The sequence below is a fragment of the Lissotriton vulgaris genome, chromosome 7 (genome assembly GCF_964263255.1).
Source record: "Lissotriton vulgaris chromosome 7, aLisVul1.2, whole genome shotgun sequence".
Lineage (NCBI taxonomy): Eukaryota > Metazoa > Chordata > Amphibia > Caudata > Salamandridae > Lissotriton > Lissotriton vulgaris.
In genome coordinates this window covers 1,749,557,749-1,749,580,473 of record NC_141695.1, presented here as the reverse complement: position 1 = coordinate 1,749,580,473, position 22,725 = coordinate 1,749,557,749, and the positions used below count along the sequence as shown (strand labels likewise).

At 48.4% G+C, this 22,725-nt stretch overlaps 1 protein-coding gene across 2 annotated transcripts in view; it reads left to right on the top strand.

Moving 5' to 3' along the window:
* GSK3A (glycogen synthase kinase 3 alpha) overlaps positions 1 to 22,725 on the top strand; it is a 325,630-nt gene that overhangs the window by 250,333 nt on the left and 52,572 nt on the right. Inside the window, exon 11 of one of the 2 annotated variants that reach the window (XM_086933045.1) lies at positions 11,111 to 14,034. The exons of the other annotated variant lie outside the window; for it this stretch is intronic. Coding sequence (XP_086789171.1) covers positions 11,111 to 11,187 — 77 coding nt within the window. The 3' untranslated portion in view covers positions 11,188 to 14,034. Of the gene's footprint in view, positions 1 to 11,110; positions 14,035 to 22,725 lie in introns of those variants that run through there. 2 annotated transcript variants of the gene reach the window in all.

Sequence of the window (22,725 nt, the reverse complement as noted above, 5' to 3'; positions counted from 1 at the left end):
GAGAGGACTGTGGACGCCAGCAGATGCGACAAAGCATATCAATTACCTAGAATTGAAGACAATCTTCCTGGCACTGAAAGCCTTCCAGACAAGACTGTACAAACAAAGGGTGTTACTGCAGACAGACAACACCACGGCGATGTTCTACATCAACAAGCAGGGTGGAACACAGTCAACAACGCTTTCAACACTGGCACAAGAGATATGGAGATGGGCCATCCCACTACAGATAGACCTGCTAGCCATTCACCTACCAGGGAAAGAGAACATTCAGGCAGACTGGTTGAGCAGACAGACATCGGCATCCCACGAGTGGGAGCTCAATGCTCAGGAAACGAGGTGGTTATTCAACAGGTGGGGAACGCCATCAGTGGACCTGTTTGCAACACGCCAGAATGCGAAATGCCAGTACTTCGCATCCAGACTACCCGAAGAGGGGTCCCTTGGGAATGCCCTATGGATAGATTGGTCCGGGAGATTTGCCTACGCTTTCCCCCCGATACCACTGATACACCGAGTACTGAGCAAGTGCAGAACGAGCAAGATGACCCTGATACTGGTCGCGCCACAGTGGGCGAGGCAGACATGGTACTCGCAGATCATGGAGATGTCACAGAGTGCACCCCACAGATTCGGCAGAAGAAAGGACCTGCTCTCCATGCAGAACGGGGAGGTGCTGCACCCAGAGCCAGAGACCATGAGCCTAGTAGCATGGCTCCTGAGGACATAGAGTTTGCACATTTGAGACTGCCAGAGAGTACCCTCAGGGTCCTTCGCGAGGCACGGAGGCCGAGCACACGGCGGTGCTATGTCGCAAAGTGGAAAAGATACACGATGTGGTGCAAACGTGAACAACTTCACAAGAAGATGAAGAAAGACTCCACAGTGCTGCGATACCTGACACACTTGCTGGACAAAAAACTCAGTTCATCCTCCTTGAGGGTTCACTTAGCGGCTATAGTAGCCTACACAAGGGGTGAGATGGGCAGAAGCTTCTTCACATCCCAGGTTGTCAAGAGGTTCCTGGAAGGAGCGAAGAGGATCGCACCGCCAAAGCGGGTGCCACCACCAGCATGGAACTTGAACATAGTTCTCACGGAACTCATGAAGGAGCCCTTTGAACCACTGCACAGGGCCTCCTTAAAGATGCTAACCATGAAAACAGCCTTCCTAGTTGCTATAACGTCATTACGCAGGGTAAGCGAACTGCAAGCGCTGACACTACAGGAGCCCTACATACAAATACATAGTGATAGGGTTGTGATGAGGACGGACCCACACTTCATGCCGAAGGTGGTCTCCAGGTTCCACATGAACCAGTCCATACAGATACCGAGTTTTTTCCAAAAACCAACCAATAGCGCTGAGCGAGCTCTGCACACCTTGGACGCCAGAAGGGCGGTCATGCATTACATTGAAAGGACAAAGCAGCACAGGAAAACGAAACAGTTCTTTGTGTCATTCGCCAAAAATTACATGGGCAAAGCAGTAACGAAGAACACTATTGCACGATGGATAGCACAGACGATTCAGCTCTGCCACAACAGGGCAGGACAGGAACTAGACGAGGGAGTGCGTGCACACTCCACTAGGAAGAAAGGGGCCACAATAGCCTTCCTGGCTAACACGCCCATACAGGACATATGCCTGGCGGCAACATGGGCTTCAGTGCACACGTTCACAAAACACTACTGCGTGGATGTGCAGATGAACAAGGAAGCGCAAGTCGGACAAAAGGTGCTCCAGCACATATTCAGAAACCAGAACTCATCTTCCACCCAGCCGCCACGGAAATGAGAAACCGCTACAAAATCTATGCACAGCATAGTGAATCCAGAAAGATTCACGCTGCAAAACGATTAGTTTCTTACCTGTCGGTGTAGTTTTGCAGCTTGATGATCTTTCTGGATTCACTAGCGAACCCACCCACCTCCGCCAGAAAGATGAGGCTGTAGACAAAAGGGGTGGTCAAAAAAAAAAAAAAAAAAATGAGAAAAGAGAAGATGAATAGATAAAATGGATTTTACATACAAGGCGGTTAAGGAAAATTCACCTACATAGAACATTGCCATCACTTCGGAAACGGAGGAAACACGGAAAAAAGAATCCGAAGATGGCGCCCAGGGATGGGAGCTTCCGCAGGAAGCATGCCGACGTCACCGGAAATACACCAAAGGAAGGGTGACGCCGACGCCCACCTGGGACACGAAAAAAAAAAAAAAAAAAGAGAGAAAAGACTACGAATCCGGACCCAACCACAAGACCGCGGAATAATGCACAGCATAGTGAATCCAGAAAGATCATCAAGCTGCAAAACTACACCGACAGGTAAGAAACTAATCGTTCTGTGACCATTGCCACCACAAGTAAGCACACAAGGACCAGCACCCGGTCTGTAACCTTAGCCTGCCGCTCGACCACCGCTCCGAGGTTTGCAACTCGGGCCTGTGTTCACCCCCAAGAACTTGAGGGAGAGGCAAAGAAGAGTGAATTACAATATGCAGGGTCAAGGACCACCACCATCGCGCCGAGACCTGGGCCCCCCCAGCGAGGAAGAGGACCACGTCGCCGAAGGGCTTGAGGTCGAGGAGGAAGCGCACATCCAAGTCGTTGATGCCAAAAAGCAACTCTGAAGGCGGTAAGAGACAGCGACCCCTAAACAGTCGACCGAGCCCCGAAAGAGTGACTAAGTACTCAAAAACAGCCCCGACGTCGAAACATTCTGCGACCACGAGATAGCCGAAGGACAAACAGTCAGTCAGTTCCTTTGACAAGGCTCCCAGACAGCGAAAACCCTCAATAAGACTAAGTCCTCAAAGAGCAGTCACGAAAAGGACTCCTCGACGTCTAAGAAAGGGAGGGTAAAACAAGTTTCGGCGTAATTGTCGACAACCGCCAAAAGGGCCCGAAAATCTCGACGCCGAAGCACAGGTGTCGGAGCTCGAGAAGAAAAGGAAGAGGCTCGAAGCAGAAATGGCAGATATCTTGCAGAGCAAGAGAGGTTTCGACGAGACAATGAGGCAGTTCAAGATCCCCCTGAAGACCGTGACACTACCTGAAAGAGACCTCGAGAAACTACTGGTTCCTACAACCCTAGAGCCGGCTGAAGAAGAAGAGGAAGAAGAATACTGCTTCAAAGGCGAGGGAGAAGAGGACCAAACTTATCACTGTTCATCAACCTCGAAGACACAAGACATGCAGTGGCAAGATCTCGACGCCGACTCGCCAGGAGAAGGGACAGACTCATCCTTCGAGGCCCTCCAGCCCCCGCCCCGACGACATCGGGATGTACAATCTGGTGATAAAAAAGGCTGAAGACACCTATGGAGTGCAGCTAGAGGAGGAACAGCCACACTCCTACTTCCTCCTAGAGAACTTGCTGCCCACAAAGACAAACCAATTCCTGCTCATGCTCCCAAGTTTGCTTGACCAAGGAAAAGCACTCTTCCAAGGGCCCAGTGTACATCAGAGGTTCAGTGCCTGCTGACTCTAATAGCTTCCCCAGCCATAAAGAGGGCGAATGTACCCACTAACGTTAGCCCACCACAAGAGAAGGTGAGCAAAAGGATCAATCTCACAGGAATGAAGATTGAACGGAGTGCTGCCATTCTGTGGCGCTGAGCCAATTCTAATGCACTAATCAATAGGCATCAATACGAGCACTGGCAGGAAGTAAGCAAACTGCTGAAACATCTGCCAGACCAGTTCCAGATAAGGGTAGCACACATGGTGGAAGAGGGGAAGAACATGACCAACACATGTTTGAAACCAGCCCTAGAAGCTGCGGAGACATCAAGCAAGCAAATGATGATCGGGGTTACGGAGAGAAGACACCAATGGCTAAGAATCTCAGGGTTCAAACCAGAGGTGCAGAGTAATAACTTGATCACACCGTTTAATGGGTAACAGCTGTTCGGAACAGCTGTGGACGACAAGCTAACTCATCTGAAGAAGGAAAATAAAACTGCAAGGTCCATGGGGGGTACTGCAATTCAGAGGTATGCGTAGGGGGACACCATCACGGAGACCAGCAGGCAGGGGAAGCCAGTAGCCCTACACCAGACTTTTCAGCAAGGTTACCAAGGAGGGAACCAGGGTCATCAACAAGGTTTGCAATACCAACAGGAAGGTAATCAACAAAACGCACTACCAATTCACTGTGCTAGCTTTCAGACTCAAGTCTGCACCAAGATTCTTCACAAAATGCCTAGCAGCAGTAGCAGCCCACATAAGAAGGCAGGGAATCCACGTTTATCCATACCTAGAAGACTCGTTAGTACGAGCAAGCACATACAACCTTTACAAACCACATGTACAAAGTGTCATAGAGACCTTGGTACAGCTCGGTTTCTCAATGCATTGGGAATAGTCCTAAATAACACCAGAGCAGGTAAACATTCTTAGGGGCAGAAATCAACACAACAGTAGGGAAGGTGTTCCTGAGCACAAAGAGGACAGTAACTATACTGAAGGAGACACATCTATACCACAAGTGGCAAACTCTGACAGTGGGGAAACTGCTAGGGATGATGGAGTCATGCATTCATCTAGTCCCAAACAATCGACTGCACATGAGACCATTCCAGGAATGGATTCAACAACAATGGTCACAGGCAACAAGGAGTTGGGAGGATCTAGTGGTTGTCGCACACAGTTCTTCAGGAGATGACACGGTGGAACAGGAGGAACATAACACAGGGAGGCCTTTCTCACACCCAACTCCTACAGTGACCATTACAACAGACTCTCCCCAACTGGGGTGCGGAGCCCACATGCACAACCTCAAGGTTAGGTGTTTGTGGACACGGTACTTCCTGGAGATAGACAGTGTTCCTAGCCTTAAAAGCCTTTCAGAAGGAGCTATATAGAAAGAGGGTGTTGATTCAAACAGACAATACAACCACAATGTTTTACATCAACAAACAAGAAGGAACACAATCAACACTGTCAACCCTAACCCAGGAGCTATGGAGATGGGCTATCCCAAGGAACATCGACTTACTAGCAATTCATCTTTCAAGGAAGGACAATGTAGGAGCAGACAGACTGAGCAGACCAACATCAGCATCCCACGAATGGGAGATGAATCAACTGTTGCAACAGCTACAGGTTAGCCACCGCTTTGGTAGATTACTGCTGTATATTCTATGCAAAGCATGTAATCTACAACTCGCATGCCTCGAAGGGAAAATGCTACTTACTCAGTATGCATCTGTTCTTCACATGCGCCCACCCGGGTACCTAAACTTGTAGTAATATCTTACTTAGATACATAAACATGGACATTTCTATCGTACTCTTACTAACTCCATCCTCACCCTCTGCAGGAAAAAAATCTAACAAGGGAGTCGATGCCCATGCGCACCATCAACGAAAGGAGTCACCTACCTCGTGACTGGAAAAGACTTCTTCGAACAAAAACAAAGTGCAAACATCCAGACCCAACACTAAATGGCAGACTTATGCAATGCATGTGAATCTACAGCTCTACATGCCAAGAACAGATGCATACTGGGTAAGTAGCATTTTTCTTGTATTTGTTTAGAATTTCTGACATGGGTCTCTGTGAGAAAGTACACTCTTTCTTGCATGGTATGCCCTCACGTTTTGCTGAATTGCTGATGTACTTTGAATGTGCCCTGGGCTTCTGCCAATCAGGTACCCAGGACCTGTGTTCCTTCCCTAAAACTGCATTAAAGCCTAAACCCAATTGGCATCTCTGGCCACATGTCAGCCCCTGGTAAATGGTACCCTAGGGACCCAGGGCACTGTGACCAGAGTACGCCCCTAAGGGCTGCAGCACTTATTGTGCCACCCTTGAAGGCCCTGTGCCCTAACACACACACACACACACACACACACTGCCTTGGTAGGCTGCGTGTCTTGGTGCAGAACAAAACAGTCGACTTGGCACACATTCCTGTGTCATGCCCACAAAACACTGCCCTGGCATACCTCCGTCGCCCCTCTAGCTGGGTGCCCTATGCCAGTGGTGAGGGTGCAGGTGCATGAGCCCTGTACCCCCAACAGTGCCCAGGTCCATTCCTGGGCACTGTAAGTGCAGTGCTGCCATTAACAGTATATGGTGCTAAGAGGTTGTCATTACGAACTCCACAGCACCATAATGGCTACACTGAAGACTGAGAAGTTTTGTATTAAACTTCTCAGCACAGTAAACCCACACTGATGCCAGTGTGGGATTTCATGTAAAATGCACGACAGAGGACATCTTAGAGATGCCCCCTGAAACTCTACTAACTCCCAGTGACCTGACTGATTGGCTGCCACCCCAGAAATTTTTCTTGACCCCTGGGTCGAGAGCTTGCCTCTCTCGGGGGCCTGAAACAATGCACATCCTGGGACGAGGTGCCAAGCCTCCTCCCCCAGGATGGGTAGGGTTCACGAGGGAGAAGCTTCAAAGGCGCATAACGCCTTTGTGAGCCTCTCCAGACCACTTGCTGTACTCAGCAACTGGTCCCCACTGGTTCTACCCCCCACTGTGGGTGGGAGACCAGGCAGGAAAAACAAAGTGAGGAAGAGGTGTGCCCACCTCTGCCAACTCAACCCCCTAGGGTGGGGGAGACGAGGTGAAGCACAACCTAGAGTCCCCACCATCTTGAGGATGGGGGGACCCAGCCAACCAGGGACAGGCTCCTGCCCCCCCTTTCCACTGGAGAGTGGCAGAATAGGGGGTGTACCCACCCCAGGGAAGAGGTCCATTGGTCCCTGACCTTTTACCTACCTGGAACGCCCCTAAATTTAGTACTTGGGGGCACCCTGAACCTTCCTTTCTCAGATCCAGCAACGACAAGAAAAGGAAGAGAAGACATGCAGAGCTAACAAGAGGACGACGCCCACTGACTTGGCCCCAGCCCTACAGGCCTGTCTCCCCTCGAACATGCTCCTGCGAAATCCCAGCATGTCCAACGGACAGCAACCTCAAAAGCGCACTCTGCACCTGCCGAGCCCAGCCTGTGTTTGAGTGAACAAACACCCCGAGAAGGTCCCCCCTGGTAATCCTGACCCGAGATCTGGCGACCCCTGACCTGCCTGAAGCCTCCGGACGACGCCTGCAGCCTCAATCCAGAGGGTCCCCCTACCGCGATCAGAGCAGGTAAGAAAATCCGATGTCCAAAGGCACCCCTGCACCCGACGCCCCACGGCCTTGTGTGCCCAACTCAGAGGTGCCTAACCATTCCTCTACATCACAACTTACCCCTCGGAGTGGTGGTCACTCCTGGAAGAACCTCGTCCCCGAGCCTGCAGTGTTTGCTTGTCCAGGAGAATTCCCATTGTAATCAACAGGGCACCCGACCTCTAAACAGCACCCTGCACCTGGCTGCCCTAGCACCGCTGAGGGTGCCCCTTTGGTGCGGACTTGGTCTCCAACGTGCCCTGAGCTTAACCATAGGAGCTTTGCTCCCACTACCCTGTGGCCTGCTTGACAGCTGCCACCAATCGTAGTCCCCCCTATCCCTCATTGGACAACATTAGGCCTTAACATTCTGCACCCGGCTGCCCGAGTGCCGCTGAGGGTGCAACAACAGTGTATCACTGACCCTGGGAGACCCCTGAGTCTAACCCCAGAACCCTAACTTCAAAGAGAAACCAGAGTATATAAAGACCGATTACTTACCTTGAAACCGATAACTAATAATTTTTCCTCATAGGATCACATTGACACTTTTTCTCCCAAAAAGTTCCTAAGTGTCTACTTTTGAAAACTACAAATATTCCTTAAAAATCAGCTGAATAACAAAAACGCATTTTCTCAACGGTTTTCAGGAAATGTCCCAGTGCTGAATCCAGGATCCAGCACGAAGTAAGAACGATAGCCTAACTTACCTGCGAAGTGAATTTCCTTTCATAGAATCACATTGGTGATTCTATGTGAAAATGTTTCCAATTGTCAACTTTTGAAATACAATAATAATCCATAAAAACGCACCTTTAACCGTCCAGGATCCAGTCCTGTGTTAGTAAAAGTAACCTGAAAAGTAATTAACTGCATTTTACCTAAAAAGCCCATTCAATTGAATGTACTATACCTGCAATGTGTTGCAAACTGCTTTCTTAAAAGTGTTACCAAAACCAGTACAAGTTGCACTGCTATTTTGAACTGTGTTCATACAAGCAATTTACTACTGAAAAGTATTTTTATGCTTACCTGCACCAGGCTTGCTTGGTTCTAGAAATAAAACAGTATATTTTTTATAAAAAACAATTGGCCTTGAGTTCAGTGCTTGATTGTGTGAAACCTTTTGCTGACTGAGTGTGTACATCAAATACTTTACACTGTCCTCTGATACTGCCTTACTGCTCGACCAAGCTACCACTTTAACAAGTAAGGTTCTATCTAACTTTAGCCTCTGGAGACCCTTGGACTCTATACACACTGTACCTCACTTTGGAGCAGTATATATAGAGCCAGTTTCTTACAGTCTTGTTTCTCACTCACTGGCCACGACAGTTTGCCTCTACCTGGAACCCTGGTCTGGGAGTCCCTGGATTCCAGGTTAAGAAAGGGCAGGATTGGGTAAGATGAGGGCAGACCGTTCTGTTCATGTAACCCAAGATAAGTAGACAAAAAAAGATAAATATTGGGGCACTCGGAACGAGTCAAGAAAACACTTAAAAGGTGTATTACCTGCACTCCCTGAAACCGGTTCACCTGCTGCCTGGGCTCTGTTTGGTGGTTTGGATAGTCACGGCTGCAGTGACCCAGTGTTCGGACTGCAGACTCATTCCATTCAGAGACCTCACTCCCACTATTTTCTTAATTCAGAGCAGTGGCGGAATCATCTATCTCATTCTGTATTTTTTGAGTCAACAAGTTCATCCCCCTGCAGAGGGTCAAGATGCTGACTGGCTCATGCCACAGCTGCTCTTCAGTGCTTGTGGTGCCTGCGGGATCCGAACTTCTAAACCTCTGTATACCTATTGTGAAGGTGTGCAAGAAGTGCACACACTACCAGCACACTCACTGCTCCAGTCTTAAAGATCGAAATATCAGTGTGTGTATGTTGTATGGCTGCAGATAGTCCACTGCTAACACCTCCTGTGTGACTGCTGCCAACTTTGGTGCCATTCCTTTGAGGCAGAGTCTAGCCTTGGTATTCTGTGGAAGCTTGAAATCTGGCTTAAGCGCCTACCTCCTTGGTGCCTTTCAAGAGGATTTATTTTTATTTGGGATATTTTTATAACCCTGAACTTGTGAAGTATAGTGGCTATAAGCAGACATTTTGCTTATTGACAGTCAATTCTTTCATGGGCCATACCTCCTGCACAGAGATGTGGGCCTCAGTGTGTGCTTCTTGCAGTTTCGCTCGTTGAGCAGTGGGATCAGTTGCTGGGCAGAGTCCAGGCATGTCAGTCCTTCCACCCTTGGTCTTAAGTTATCTTTCTTGGTCCTTTGGTACGGCATCTCCTGCATAGAGATGTGGACCTCCATGTGTGTTTCTTGCTGCTTCGCTCGTTGTGGGATCAGTTGCTGGGCACAGTCCAGGCATGAATCAAACACTGGGAGGCGACCTGCCCGCAGTATTTTTAGTAAGTGGCCTTGGAGAGGTCCTTTGTATTATAGAAATTGCCCTGAACCCAAGCACATCATATAACACATTGAGTTTTATCAAAATTTATTTTTTTATTTTTAAGAATTCATTGTCATTGTATAAAGATATAAATAGTTTAGTATCAAAATGAATAAGCATCTTCACAACAATTTAATAGTGGGTCTATCTCCATACTTGCATACCATTAACACTCATACAAAAAAGAACATTCACACTTCATACATCCTACAACACTAGGCAAAGATGAATTTAGATGACAGGGGGACCGATGATCAAATGTCCGGGTTGGTTCAGTGGGTTCCTAAGTAGGAACAGACGCCAACGCGCGTTTCGGTGTATGGCCCCGTCCAGGCATGAGACTGTCCTTCCACCCTTGGTCTGAAGTGATTCTTTCATGGGCCTTTGTTACTGCATACCTCCTACATAGAGATGTGGACTTCCATGTGTTCTTGTTGCAGCTTCACTCGAGCAGTGGGAGCAGTTGCTGGGCACAGTCCAGGTATGTTCCTGTCCTTCCACCTTTGGCCTTAAGTGATTGCGGGTGCACTTGTTGCTTGCCCCGTCCTCAACACCAGTCATAGCAAACATTTATTTTTTAAGATGGCCTGTGAAACTATTAATTTGCGATGCAAACTAGATCTTTTGTTAAAAGAAAAATGCTGTGCCATACTTTTCTACATGGTTCCGTTCACATAGGGTTAATAGGAAAGTTCATTATTCTTTCGTTTGCAGTTTGAACACACTGTTCTTTCCTGGCGTTGGCTCATTTTGACTAATTTCAGCCTGCTTTCTCCTGAATATGTTTACCGTTAGGTGAAACCTCTCCATAGACTTTATCCAAGCATTAAAGCAACCATCTTCCCTTAATAGCTGTTAGTGTCCAGGTAGGGCAGAATGTCCCCTAGGATCTGTCACTGCAGCTGGAAGCCAATGTCTGCATGTCTTAGAGAAGCCTCCACCTTAGCCATCAGCCAGTTTTAATTTTCTGCAGAGTAATGTGGTCATTGTGTAATGTCAACGGGTGTCCTTGCACTGTACTGCAGATTCATGGTGTGTGAATTGCCCGTGTAACATGGACATTAAAAGCCTAAACTGTTGTGGTTGAGCTAAGGTAACATGTAAGAGTGAAACTGGAGTGCCGATACTGTTAATTTACTTTTGAGCTCGATGTTCAGATCTGGCAACTCCCTTCTGAATTTTAACCTCATAGGGGATTGGGATGATGTTGTCCTGACCAGTACACAGCTGTAAACCAACATCCAGCTGCAGGAGGTTCAAGAAGGGATAAGAAATCCTGCATTAACGAAGAGCTATACCAGCAGCAGAATTAGTGCCATGTTTAAGTATGTTGGTTCTTGTAATAAGCTTGGATATGCTAGATATGCTTTTAGGAGATTGGGGTTAATGATCTGCAATCTAGAATTTTATTCCAAGGGAGTTTGAAGGTCTGTGTTGTAAGAGTTGGAGCAATTGGCTTCTTTCAGTGAATTGTAAACCTAAAGTGTGGCCTAATACTTTTATATGTTGCTTTGTTGTAGGTGAGAGCAGACTAGGAGCAGACCGAAACCAACTCTCGTCGGCAGAAGCTTCTGGGTCGATCTCCAACACCTCCTGAGAAGTGCTTCACCTGAGATTCCTACACCCACTCTATTCATGCACTCACAAAGCCAGGCTGAACTCCAGGATTACTCCAAACCTCCAGTCTTGTCCCGGCTTGCATTTTTTCCATCTGTTCTCTCCAACCAAACTTCCCTTGGCACACCCCTCAATCCCGGACTTCGTTGTGCACAGGGAACTTTATCCACGTGTCTCTGCTCCAGTCCCAGCTGCTCACTTTCATCGATCAGGGTTGTGACCTCATTGGCAGCACTGCTCATGCTGTTGTGCAGGACCACCTCCCTTCTATGTTGCCCTGATCAACAACAACTGTCTCTCCCAGGAAGCTCTTCAGGCATCACATTGCTGCTGCTCCACCTAAGGCTGTCATCATCTTAATCTTCACTTTGCAACCTCAGGTCTGGACAGACTGAAAAAGTGAGGAGAATTTATAGAGCTGCTCTACCTCTGTGGGAGCACCATTCCTCTGACTTACCGAGTCAGACCAGGTGTATGGAGTTAATGTTAAGGAGAAAGTGGTCAATTTTCAGCAGAATATGTAGCTTGATGGGTTTCAATAGCATTGCTTCCTCTGGCCTCTCACCAGCTGGAACTGAAGCAAACCCAAAAATAGATGGCTTAAGTACAGTGCTTTTGTGCAAAATTCAAGTGCAAGCGTAGCCTGTTTGGGCAGGAGAGGCCCAAACAGTCTTCGACGGAGCACTGTCATCTGCAGAGCAAGAGAAGCGCAGCAAATAGTGCAGGATGTCCATGCTGCATTAACTGGAACCCGCCAGCTCATCAGCCTTCCTTCATCCCTCCTCGGACATTTATTCAGCAAGTGGCTTCAGACTGGAGGTGGCAAGGACAGCTGGCATAGTGAGTAAGTCTTCTGTGTTGTCCCATGACTAAGGCGCCAACCCTTGGAGAACACCGTAGGATGGCAGAGTATCCCCATTGGACTGAACAGATGAGCAAAGTCACCATCTGTTTCTGGGGTACCTGGACCAGTACCTCCTTGGAAACACCTTCCTGGCGCTACTTGACGACGCCAATGAAAATGATAAATATCTGGAGACTTTATTTTTTCATGTGAGAACTTGAAATGTCTTTTCATTATTTTGTGGTTCTCTGCAAGCCCAAATCCTGGCGCCTTCTGCACAGGCCCGGGTCTCTCCCAGGAACGTGGGGGAGGGATAGAGGGATAGGTCTTTGGTGTCACCAAGAGGCTTGCCTTGCATTTATTGCTTAGGTTTTCTTCCATGGTGACACACCTATCCCCCACCAGCATGTGGGTTAATGGCTCATTTTAACGTTGAACCAAAAACTCCCCTCCGCCACATGTTTAAAAGTGATTTCAGCAATCGGGCCAGATTTTAATCTTTATTTTACCTTTTTTGTTTTAACTCCCTTACCTATGTATTTTTAATTTTATTTGGAGGACATTGCGCGTGCTGCGTGCCTCGGACCGACCTCCTCACCTTGGACAGTGTGTATTTATTCAGGGCGGGGGGCATCTCTTTGCTGCTAGATTAAACACACAGACACACGTAGAATCTTTTTAAGCGCTTTGGGGTTTTTGCCTCTTTCTTTTTAAACAATCTTTGATTTAAATGTATTTTTTTATCTGCTGATTGCCCATAAGGGTAGGGAGATGGGCTGTTATATTAATTTAACTGTTATGGAAAACTCAGTTGTTCCTGCCTCTTTTCCCCGTTTTTCATGTGTGGGAGGGGATGGCTTTTAAGACTAACTTGGTAGAGAGTGGATTATCTTTTTTTAATTTAAATCGTTTCCTTAACTGGAAAAATGCTACAGACTCGCTCTTATTTTGGTTGAAGGACCATCCCATCCGAAAAGGACAGAAGAGTGGGAAAAGGCAGATGTGCCTCTCTTAATCACTTCTTAAGTGAGTGTTTTGGGAAGGCTGTACATTACTTGCAGGCCTTAATCTAATTTGTACGTTTTGTGTGGTCAAAGGAATGAGTGAGTTCATTCTCTTCAATCAGAAATGTATCCCATGTGACTCTCACATGTTGGCGCTCCTGGATAAATTGGTGCGAAAACACCCCTCAAATAAGTTCATGTAATTGTCCAATACAGCCATATGTGGCCGATCATGCTCGGTCAAAACACCAGTAGGATTGGAAGTCCTTTTGTATGTTTGTAGTGGGCTGTGCCCTTACTGACTACAGTACCTGGAAGGGACCATCACACCACTGGTTACAATGCCATCATGCCCAGTCACTTGGCTGTGTCCTGGTGATAGTAGCCTATCTCCACCCACAGATTGGGAATGTAAACAAAAGGAGAACAGTGATAAAGGGTTTGTTTCATCCCATTCATTGTTCATGCCTCTTGGTTCCATATATGAGGTACTTTGGACGACCCTTGTGCCCTCAGTGCCACATCTTCTCCTGGCCACTATCTCCCACCCTTCTGGGGCTTTACTCCCACATGGATTTCCAGCAGACCGTCCTCTCTGCTGAAGTTACTTTTAAATTGATTTTTTTTTCATCCAGGGAAAGACATGCTTACTTGTAAATATTGTTTCCTCATTAGTAAGGGATACTACTTACATTTAACTAAATGATTTAGTTATAAATTGTGTAAATATATTGTTATCATTTTTCTTAATTAAAATGTTTCAATGAGCCCCTGATACCTGCCCCTCGCCCACAAACCACCTGTTCTTTATTTGCTCTGTCCCGCTGTTCACCACCTTTTTAGAGTTGATGGTAAAGCCGTATCTTGATGTTAGATGCAGGAAGCTAGAGCCTAGCGTGCAGAAACAGACCCATATTGTGCTAGTTTTTCTTAGGTTTTGGCTGTGTACAGAACATCAATAAATTATTGGCATGTGGCAGGGGGCCTTTGCAGTTTCGATGTTGTTGTGACATTAGCAGATGGAGGTTGACATAAATGGGGGAAATGTTTGCGACTCCACAATGTTACCTAAGCTGTCTGGTTGGAAGCCCGGTCAGCTCTGGGATAGTGGGTGAGGCTGTGCAGTTGGAATATGCTTTTTAATGTGTATAGCTGGGGAGTGGGATAAATGTGACTGCCTAGCTAAGATAGTCCTACATTTTGGTGCCCTTGATGGCTGGAGGAGCCACTTTGCTGGAGGAAAAGACTACTCTACGCAATTGCCTCCATGCTGCCCTTCACTGTATCTGTGCTGAAGAGCGATTGGCCACTGTAGTTTGTCCTAGTGGTTGCCCTGCCTTCAGCCACTGGAAATGTGATGTAAGGGCAGCAGTACTTGTGTATTGCATCTGAAGCCTCCACTGCTATTAGACTGCTCCCTATAGTTTAGAAACCAGCTTTTTCCATTTAATGAGCTGGTCCTTCAGACTAAAATATTCGAACTAAAGCTCTTGTATCTGTTATGGAGCTGATTAGTGGAAGAACATTCTGATGCCTTGTAGTTTTGCAGCGTGAATCTTTCTGGATTCACTATGCTGTGCATATTCCGCGGTCTTGTGGTTGGGTCCGGATTCGTAGTCTTTTCTCTCTTATTTTTTTTTTTTTTTTTTTGTGTCCCAGGTGGGCGTCGGCGTCACCCTTCCTTGGGTGTATTTCCGGTGACGTCGGCATGCTTCCTGCGGAAGCTCCCATCCCTGGGCGCCATCTTCAGATTCTTTTTTCCGCGGTCGGGTCTGGATCGTTCCCGTTGGGCTCCAGACATTTTTGGAGAAAGTACTGCAAAGAGAGAAGTTCGAGAAGAAATTGAAGGAAGAAGACCAAGGAAGACTTCGCAGACCATTGGCGAAGAGAGAAGAAGGAGAGAACGTCGAGAACTTCGACGATCATCGACGTCCACGCGGTCAGGGAGGCCTGAAACGCTCGAGGATGGACAACACGCCGTTCAAGTTCTGCCCGAATTGCAGACACAAGTACGCGCAGAAAGATCAGCACCCGGTGTGCAACCTTTGCCTACCGGTGGACCACAGAACCGAAGACTGCAACGCCTGCTCCGTCTTCGCCGCGAAGACCCTTCGTGTGAGGAAGAGTCAGAGGGTAGCACACGCCACCCTCGGAGGAAAAGCCCCGACGCCTTCGCTGTACGACCTGGGGATGTCCTCAGAGGAAGAGGACAACGCTGCCGCCGAAGACGACAGCTACACGGTCGTAGAGACCGATTCCAAGAAGACGCCTGATAAGGTAGGAGACTCGACGTCCCACAAGAGCACGAGAGACCCTGAGTCTCGAAAGAACGAGGGCCAGACCCCGAAGGCGCCGACGCAGCGACATCTGCAGTCCGCGACCACACACAGGCCCAGCGGATCCTCGGAGAAGGAGTCCCTGGCGCCGAGAGCTGTTGAACAGCAGAAGGCTCCGAAGATCGCCTCCGAAAGGGGCCGAGCTGTTGAACAGCAGAAGGCGCAGAAGATCGTCTCCGAAAGGGACCGATCGGCGTCGAGGGAGAAAGACCCGAAAACTTTGACGACATCCAAGGACCCGGAACAAAGTTCGACGTCCAAACATTCGACGCCGGGAGTCTCGCCGCCGAGCCAGGTGACGAAGAGAGGGGCCGAGCGTTCCGAGGCCGAGAACGCGGCCGAAAGGGAAAAGAAAAGACGGCGTTTGGAGGCCGAGATGGCGAGCATCTTGCAGCGGAAAAAGGATTTCGACGCCGAGATGAGTGCCTTTACAATTCCACACAAGACCAAGCACGTTGTGCTAGATCTGGTAGAAGAGGAAGAAGAACTCGTCGACGCACATGGCCCGGTCGCCGAGATGGTCGACGACCAGGGAGATGAGGAGAATCCCTACGAGGATTACGGCTATGACGAGGAGGAGGGCAGTAGGTTGGACGCCGAGTCGGCCACCTCTGACCCCAACGAGCAGGATTACCTGGATATCGACACCGAGAGCCCGGAGGAGGCGGTCGACACATACCCCTCGAGGCCCTCGCCGCCTGACGACATCGGGGCATACAATTCGGCGATACAGTCTGCCGCAGCGGCATTTAAGCTAAAGCTCAACGAGGAAAAGCAGAAAGCAGACTTCCTGCTCGAGACTTTGCTCCCAACACAGACAAGGAGCCAGTTCCTCCCAATGCTCGAGAGCGTCTTGGCTCAGGGACAAGAAGCATTCAAGGAGCCCGCAACATGCAAGGCGGTAACCCCTAGAACAGAGAAAAAATACAAACACTCCACGAAGGACCCGGCCTACATTCGAGGCGAGGTCTCCGCAGATTCCATTATCACGGCCACGGCTAGGAAGAGGGCCAACGTATCCACTACCTCGGGCCCACCACCGGATAAGGAGAGCAAGAGGATGGATCTGGTGGGCAGAAGGATCGAACGGAATGCTGCGACCCACTGGCGCATGGCTAACTCCAACGCTCTTATAAACAGGCACATGTACCAGATCTTGGACGGCCTGGGGCACTTGGTGAAGGACCTACCCCAGGAGGCCAGGCAGAAGGCCGAGATGTTGGTCGAAGAGGGGAAAAATGCGGCAAATTCTTGCCTTAAGACGGCCCTGGACGGAGCAGACACTGCCAGCAGGCTGATGATGATGATGGGTGTCACGGAAAGGAGACACGCCTGGCTCAGGATTTCAGGGTTCAAACCCGAGGTGCAGCACAGTATCCTCAACACACCGTTCAACGGCGAAACGCTCTTCGGGGCAACTGTGGACGAGAAACTCAGCCAACTCAAGAAAGATAATGAGACGGCAAGGTCTATGGGGGCGTTGCAGTTCAGAGGCAACAGAAGAGGCACCCCGTCACGGAGGCCCGGCGGGAGAGGTGGAAACCAACCAGGTACATCACACCAGGCTTTCCAGCAAACGCAACAGACAGACTCACAGGGACATCAAGGTCAGCAGAAGCAGTCCTGGCAGTACCAACCAAGAGGTCAGTCCTTTCGAGGGAGAAACGGACGTGGCCAGAATAGGAGAGGGGGACAGCAGCCCTCCTCGAAGTGACTCCACAGAACTCTGGGTGCCCAGCCACATAAAGGACCCCGGGGGGCACCACGTACCAAGGGGTCGGGACAATCAAAACACCTACGACCACATGTCACCAGTGGGAGGAAGATTGAAATTTTACCTCCAGGAATGGAGAGAAATCACATCAGACAAATGGATCCTAAACATTATCCAATTCGGTATTGCCTGGAATTGGAGAAAAGGCCAACAAGCAGGAAACCAAGGGGAAGACCACCAGCAGGAGACCAGCTGGCGAGGCTTCAGGAAGAGGTAAAGGAACTTCTGCAAAAACAGGCCACAGAGCGAGTCCCATTCAAGGAAAGGAACAAGGGGGTCTACTCGACGTACTTCCTGGTACCAAAAGTAGACGACAAGATGAGGCCCATCCTAGACCTGAGGTTCCTCAACAAATTCATAAGAACACAGAAATTCAAAATGACCTCCCTGCAGGAGGTGCTACCGCAACTGCAGGTCGGAGACTTCATGGTCACAATAGACCTCAAGGACGCCTACTTGCACATACCGATGAACAAAAAGCACAAGCATATGCTCAGGTTCACAATCGGGGGAGGCCACTACCAGTTCACAACGCTGGCCTTCGGACTCAAATCAGCACCAAGGGTATTCACGAAGTGCCTTGCAGCAGTTGCTGCACACCTACGAAGACAGGGGATACACGTATACCCTTATCTAGACGACTGGTTGGTGAAGGCGAGTTCGTATCAAAGGTGCAAACACCACGCACAGACAGTGACGAGCACGCTCATAAACCTGGGGTTCTCCGTCCATTGGGAAAAATCGTCAATGGAACCGGAGCAAGTGAAGACCTTCCTGGGGGCGGTGATCAACACCGTGCAGGCCAAGGTGTTCCCCAGCGAGAAGAGAGCAAGGGCACTGGTCAAGGAAACTCGCCTCTACCGGAAGGGGCAAGCTCGGACAGCGAGGACTGCGAGCAAGATCATGGGGATGATGGCATCATGCATCCACCTGGTGCCGAATGTGCGGCTACACATGAGACCCATGCAAGAATGGCTCCAGGAACAGTGGTCACAGGCGTCAGGCAGTTGGGAGGATCTTGTGGTGGTGACGCACGCAGTGCAAAGGGAGATGACATGGTGGAACATGGAAAACCTAACAATGGGAAAGCCTCTAACACCCCCAACTCCGACTGTGACCATCACCACGGACGCATCCCTGAAGGGATGGGGCGCTCACATGGAGGAGCTCAAAGTGAGAGGACTGTGGACGCCAGCAGATGCGACAAAGCATATCAATTACCTAGAATTGAAGACAATCTTCCTGGCACTGAAAGCCTTCCAGACAAGACTGTACAAACAAATGGTGTTACTGCAGACAGACAACACCACGGCGATGTTCTACATCAACAAGCAGGGTGGAACACAGTCAACAACGCTTTCAACACTGGCACAGGAGATATGGAGATGGGCCATCCCACTACAGATAGACCTGCTAGCCATACACCTACCAGGGAAAGAGAACATTCAGGCAGACTGGCTGAGCAGACTGACATCGGCATCCCACGAGTGGGAGCTCAATGCTCAGGAAACGAGGTGGTTATTCAACAGGTGGGGAACGCCATCAGTGGACCTGTTTGCAACACGCCAGAATGCGAAATGCCAGTACTTCGCATCCAGACTACCCGAAGAGGGGTCCCTTGGGAATGCCCTATGGATAGATTGGTCCGGGAGATTTGCCTACGCTTTCCCCCCGATACCACTGATACACCGAGTACTGAGCAAGTGCAGAGCGAGCAAGATGACCCTGATACTGGTCGCGCCACAGTGGGCGAGGCAGACATGGTACTCGCAGATCATGGAGATGTCACAGAGTGCACCCCACAAATTCGGCAGAAGAAAGGACCTGCTCTCCATGCAGAACGGGGAGGTGCTGCACCCAGAGCCAGAGACCATGAGCCTAGTAGCATGGCTCCTGAGGACATAGAGTTTGCACATTTGAGACTGCCAGAGAGCACCCTCAGGGTCCTTCGCGAGGCACGGAGGCCGAGCACACGGCGGTGCTATGTCTCAAAGTGGAAAAGATACACGATGTGGTGCAAACGTGAACAACTTCACAAGAAGATGAAGAAAGACTCCACAGTGCTGCGATACCTGACACACTTGCTGGACAAAAAACTCAGTTCATCCTCCTTGAGGGTTCACTTAGCGGCTATAGTAGCCTACACAAGGGGTGAGATGGGCAGAAGCTTCTTCACATCCCAGGTTGTCAAGAGGTTCCTGGAAGGAGCGAAGAGGATCGCACCGCCCAAGCGGGTGCCACCACCAGCATGGAACTTGAACGTAGTTCTCACGGAACTCATGAAGGAGCCCTTTGAACCACTGCACAGGGCCTCCTTAAAGATGCTAACCATGAAAACAGCCTTCCTAGTTGCTATAACGTCATTACGCAGGGTAAGCGAACTACAAGCGCTGACACTACAGGAGCCCTACATTCAAATACATAGTGATAGGGTTGTGATGAGGACGGACCCACACTTCATGCCGAAGGTGGTCTCCAGGTTCCACATGAACCAGTCCATACAGATACCGAGTTTTTTCCAAAAACCAACCAATAGCGCTGAGCGAGCTCTGCACACCTTGGACGCCAGAAGGGCGGTCATGCATTACATTGAAAGGACAAAGGAGCACAGGAAAACGAAACAGTTCTTTGTGTCATTCGCCAAAAATTACATGGGCAAAGCAGTAACGAAGAACACTATTGCACGATGGATAGCACAGACGATTCAGCTCTGCCACAACAGGGCAGGACAGGAACTAGACGAGGGAGTGCGTGCACACTCCACTAGGAAGAAGGGGGCCACAATAGCCTTCCTGGCTAACACGCCCATACAGGACATATGCATGGCGGCAACATGGGCTTCAGTGCACACGTTCACAAAACACTACTGCGTGGATGTGCAGATGAACAAGGAAGCGCAAGTCGGACAAAAGGTGCTCCAGCACATATTCAGAAACCAGAACTCATCTTCCACCCAGCCGCCACGGAAATGAGAAACCGCTACAAAATCTATGCACAGCATAGTGAATCCAGAAAGATTCACGCTGCAAAACGATTAGTTTCTTACCTGTCGGTGTAGTTTTGCAGCTTGATGATCTTTCTGGATTCACTAGCGAACCCACCCACCTCCGCCAGAAAGATGAGGCTGGAGAGAAAAGGGGTGGTCAAAAAAAAAAAAAAAAAGAGAAGATGAATAGATAAAATGGATTTTACATACAAGGCGGTTAAGGAAAATTCACCTACATAGAACATTGCCATCACTTCGGAAACGGAGGAAACACGGAAAAAAGAATCCGAAGATGGCGCCCAGGGATGGGAGCTTCCGCAGGAAGCATGCCGACGTCACCGGAAATACACCCAAGGAAGGGTGACGCCGACGCCCACCTGGGACACAAAAAAAAAAAAAAAAAAGAGAGAAAAGACTACGAATCCGGACCCAACCACAAGACCGCGGAATATGCACAGCATAGTGAATCCAGAAAGATCATCAAGCTGCAAAACTACACCGACAGGTAAGAAACTAATCGTTTTCGTAGTGTGGATGGCTGCATAAGACTTGGATAGCTGCGGAAACTTTCATAACGAAAATCTGTATTCTTGCAGAGTTGTACTTTGATTCCACTTTCAGCTATTGGGAGCCATGAATTTACTCTGTGGATCGTACCTTGATGTTTTAGGGAAGTGGAGCTTCGGCCCGGGAAAGACATCCTTGGAGCTGTATCAGAGCTTCAACTAGGCGCCACTACCTCAACCCAATGAGGAAGACTTGTGTCTTTTAAGGAATGCATGGCTCCTACATCGCCTCATTTGCAAGGCATCCTATGAGAATGTACGAGTTACATTGTAAGAAAAAACTGTAAAAATCATCAAACGTTCCTACAAAGTCATTAGAGAAGTCCATGGGTCAAAAAGTAATTCATAGTCGTTCGGCGGTTAACAGTTAAATTTCAATCAAATAAGCAGGTTGAATCATGCAGCCACACCTGTATAAGTGCCGTTGTATTCCAGTGTGCTCCTCTTCAGGTTAAGGCAAGCAGCAAATCAAATTACACAGCGTACTGCTGGTTGAGGGGGAGTATGTTGTGGGACATGCTTGCATCAGATGCTTGATGCAGGCCTGTCACTGCTTGGATTGCTCACTAAGTTAATGCTGAGGACTGTGGTGAGGTAAGAGTTCTCTACTGGGATGTACTAAATCTAAATTACGTTTTTTTATGGCGAATTCGCCAAAATTGGAGTCTTCATAGATTAAGATATATTTTCTATTGTCAGGCTGTGTACCATTGCACTCAGTGACTTTGAACTTGTCGTAGATCATTCATATTCTATCCATATCATTCTGTTTGACCCAAACTCCAGCCAATCTGATGCCAACACCATCCTCCCTTTTCATTACAGAAGGTTCCAACTGCTTTGTTTTCTTCCACATTTTCATTGTTTGGAAACCTCTGGAGAGCTTGCTTTATTTGATGAATTTGCCACTGGAAGAGCTCTTTCAAAAGACTTCTGGCTTCAAGACACGTTTTGGCAGAGATGGTGTAGGAGTGATCACTTTTCAGGGCTTGTAGATACTGGTGAAAAAAGAAAATCTATATTGATGATCCACACAGCAGATATTCCTACTGTCTTTAAATTCACAATCCAAAAGAAAGTGATATTTGGAAGACTTTCCACAAAGGCCTGAAAAGATTGAGAAGACTGGCAGTTTTAGAGGGTGAAATAAATGGAGCTTTCCTCCTCATGAGAGCATAAGCCATCAAACACCTCCTCAGAAGTCTAAGATCAGGACTTGAAGCAGGCTCTGGTGATGAGCCTTCCTCACCGGGTCAGACAACTGGTCACCCCATGCTGCCAAGCAAAAAGAGCGATACACCAAAGAATCTTTCTCAGAAAACTAAAAGGATGTATCTCACACAGGTGCCTTTAAGAAAATTAAAATCTCTTCAGAAGCCACCCAGTCGTGCACATCTGTTGACAGCAGACCTGACATGTGAGATGGTGTTGAAGAAACCGCTAAATCTGCATGCCATCTTGTTGATGACACATACTGATCAATAACGGCCTCGTCAATCTGGCCTTGAACGCTTCCTTCCTGTTCTCAGACACACCATTGTAGAGATTCATTGACAAGATAATATTCCTTCCCATCCTTCAATCTCGTCAATAAAATCTGTTTTGTCTACAGACGACCCATCTGTTAACATATTCCCACAACTGGTCAGAAGCAACGGGGGTATACCCAAATAACCCTTATATACCTGGGCATCAGCTGTAATGAGGAAAACAACAAGTGGTAGAAAGGAATAAATACAGAACAATTATTCAGGAAGGTACTTTTAATTTACCCTCACTGTGTTTGTAATTCACAAGGAATATATCAGACAAAATTATATTCTCATAGCCAATATCCCCTAATCAATGAAATACAAAAAATGACATATCACATTCTGTACATGAACACAAACTCTACCCATAAGAACCATAGTAACCCTAAAAATAAATTTTTGGTAGTGGCTTCCACACAAATCTGGACAGACCACTAAGAGATAGTTTCAAAGACACACTTCAGAGTTAATCAACT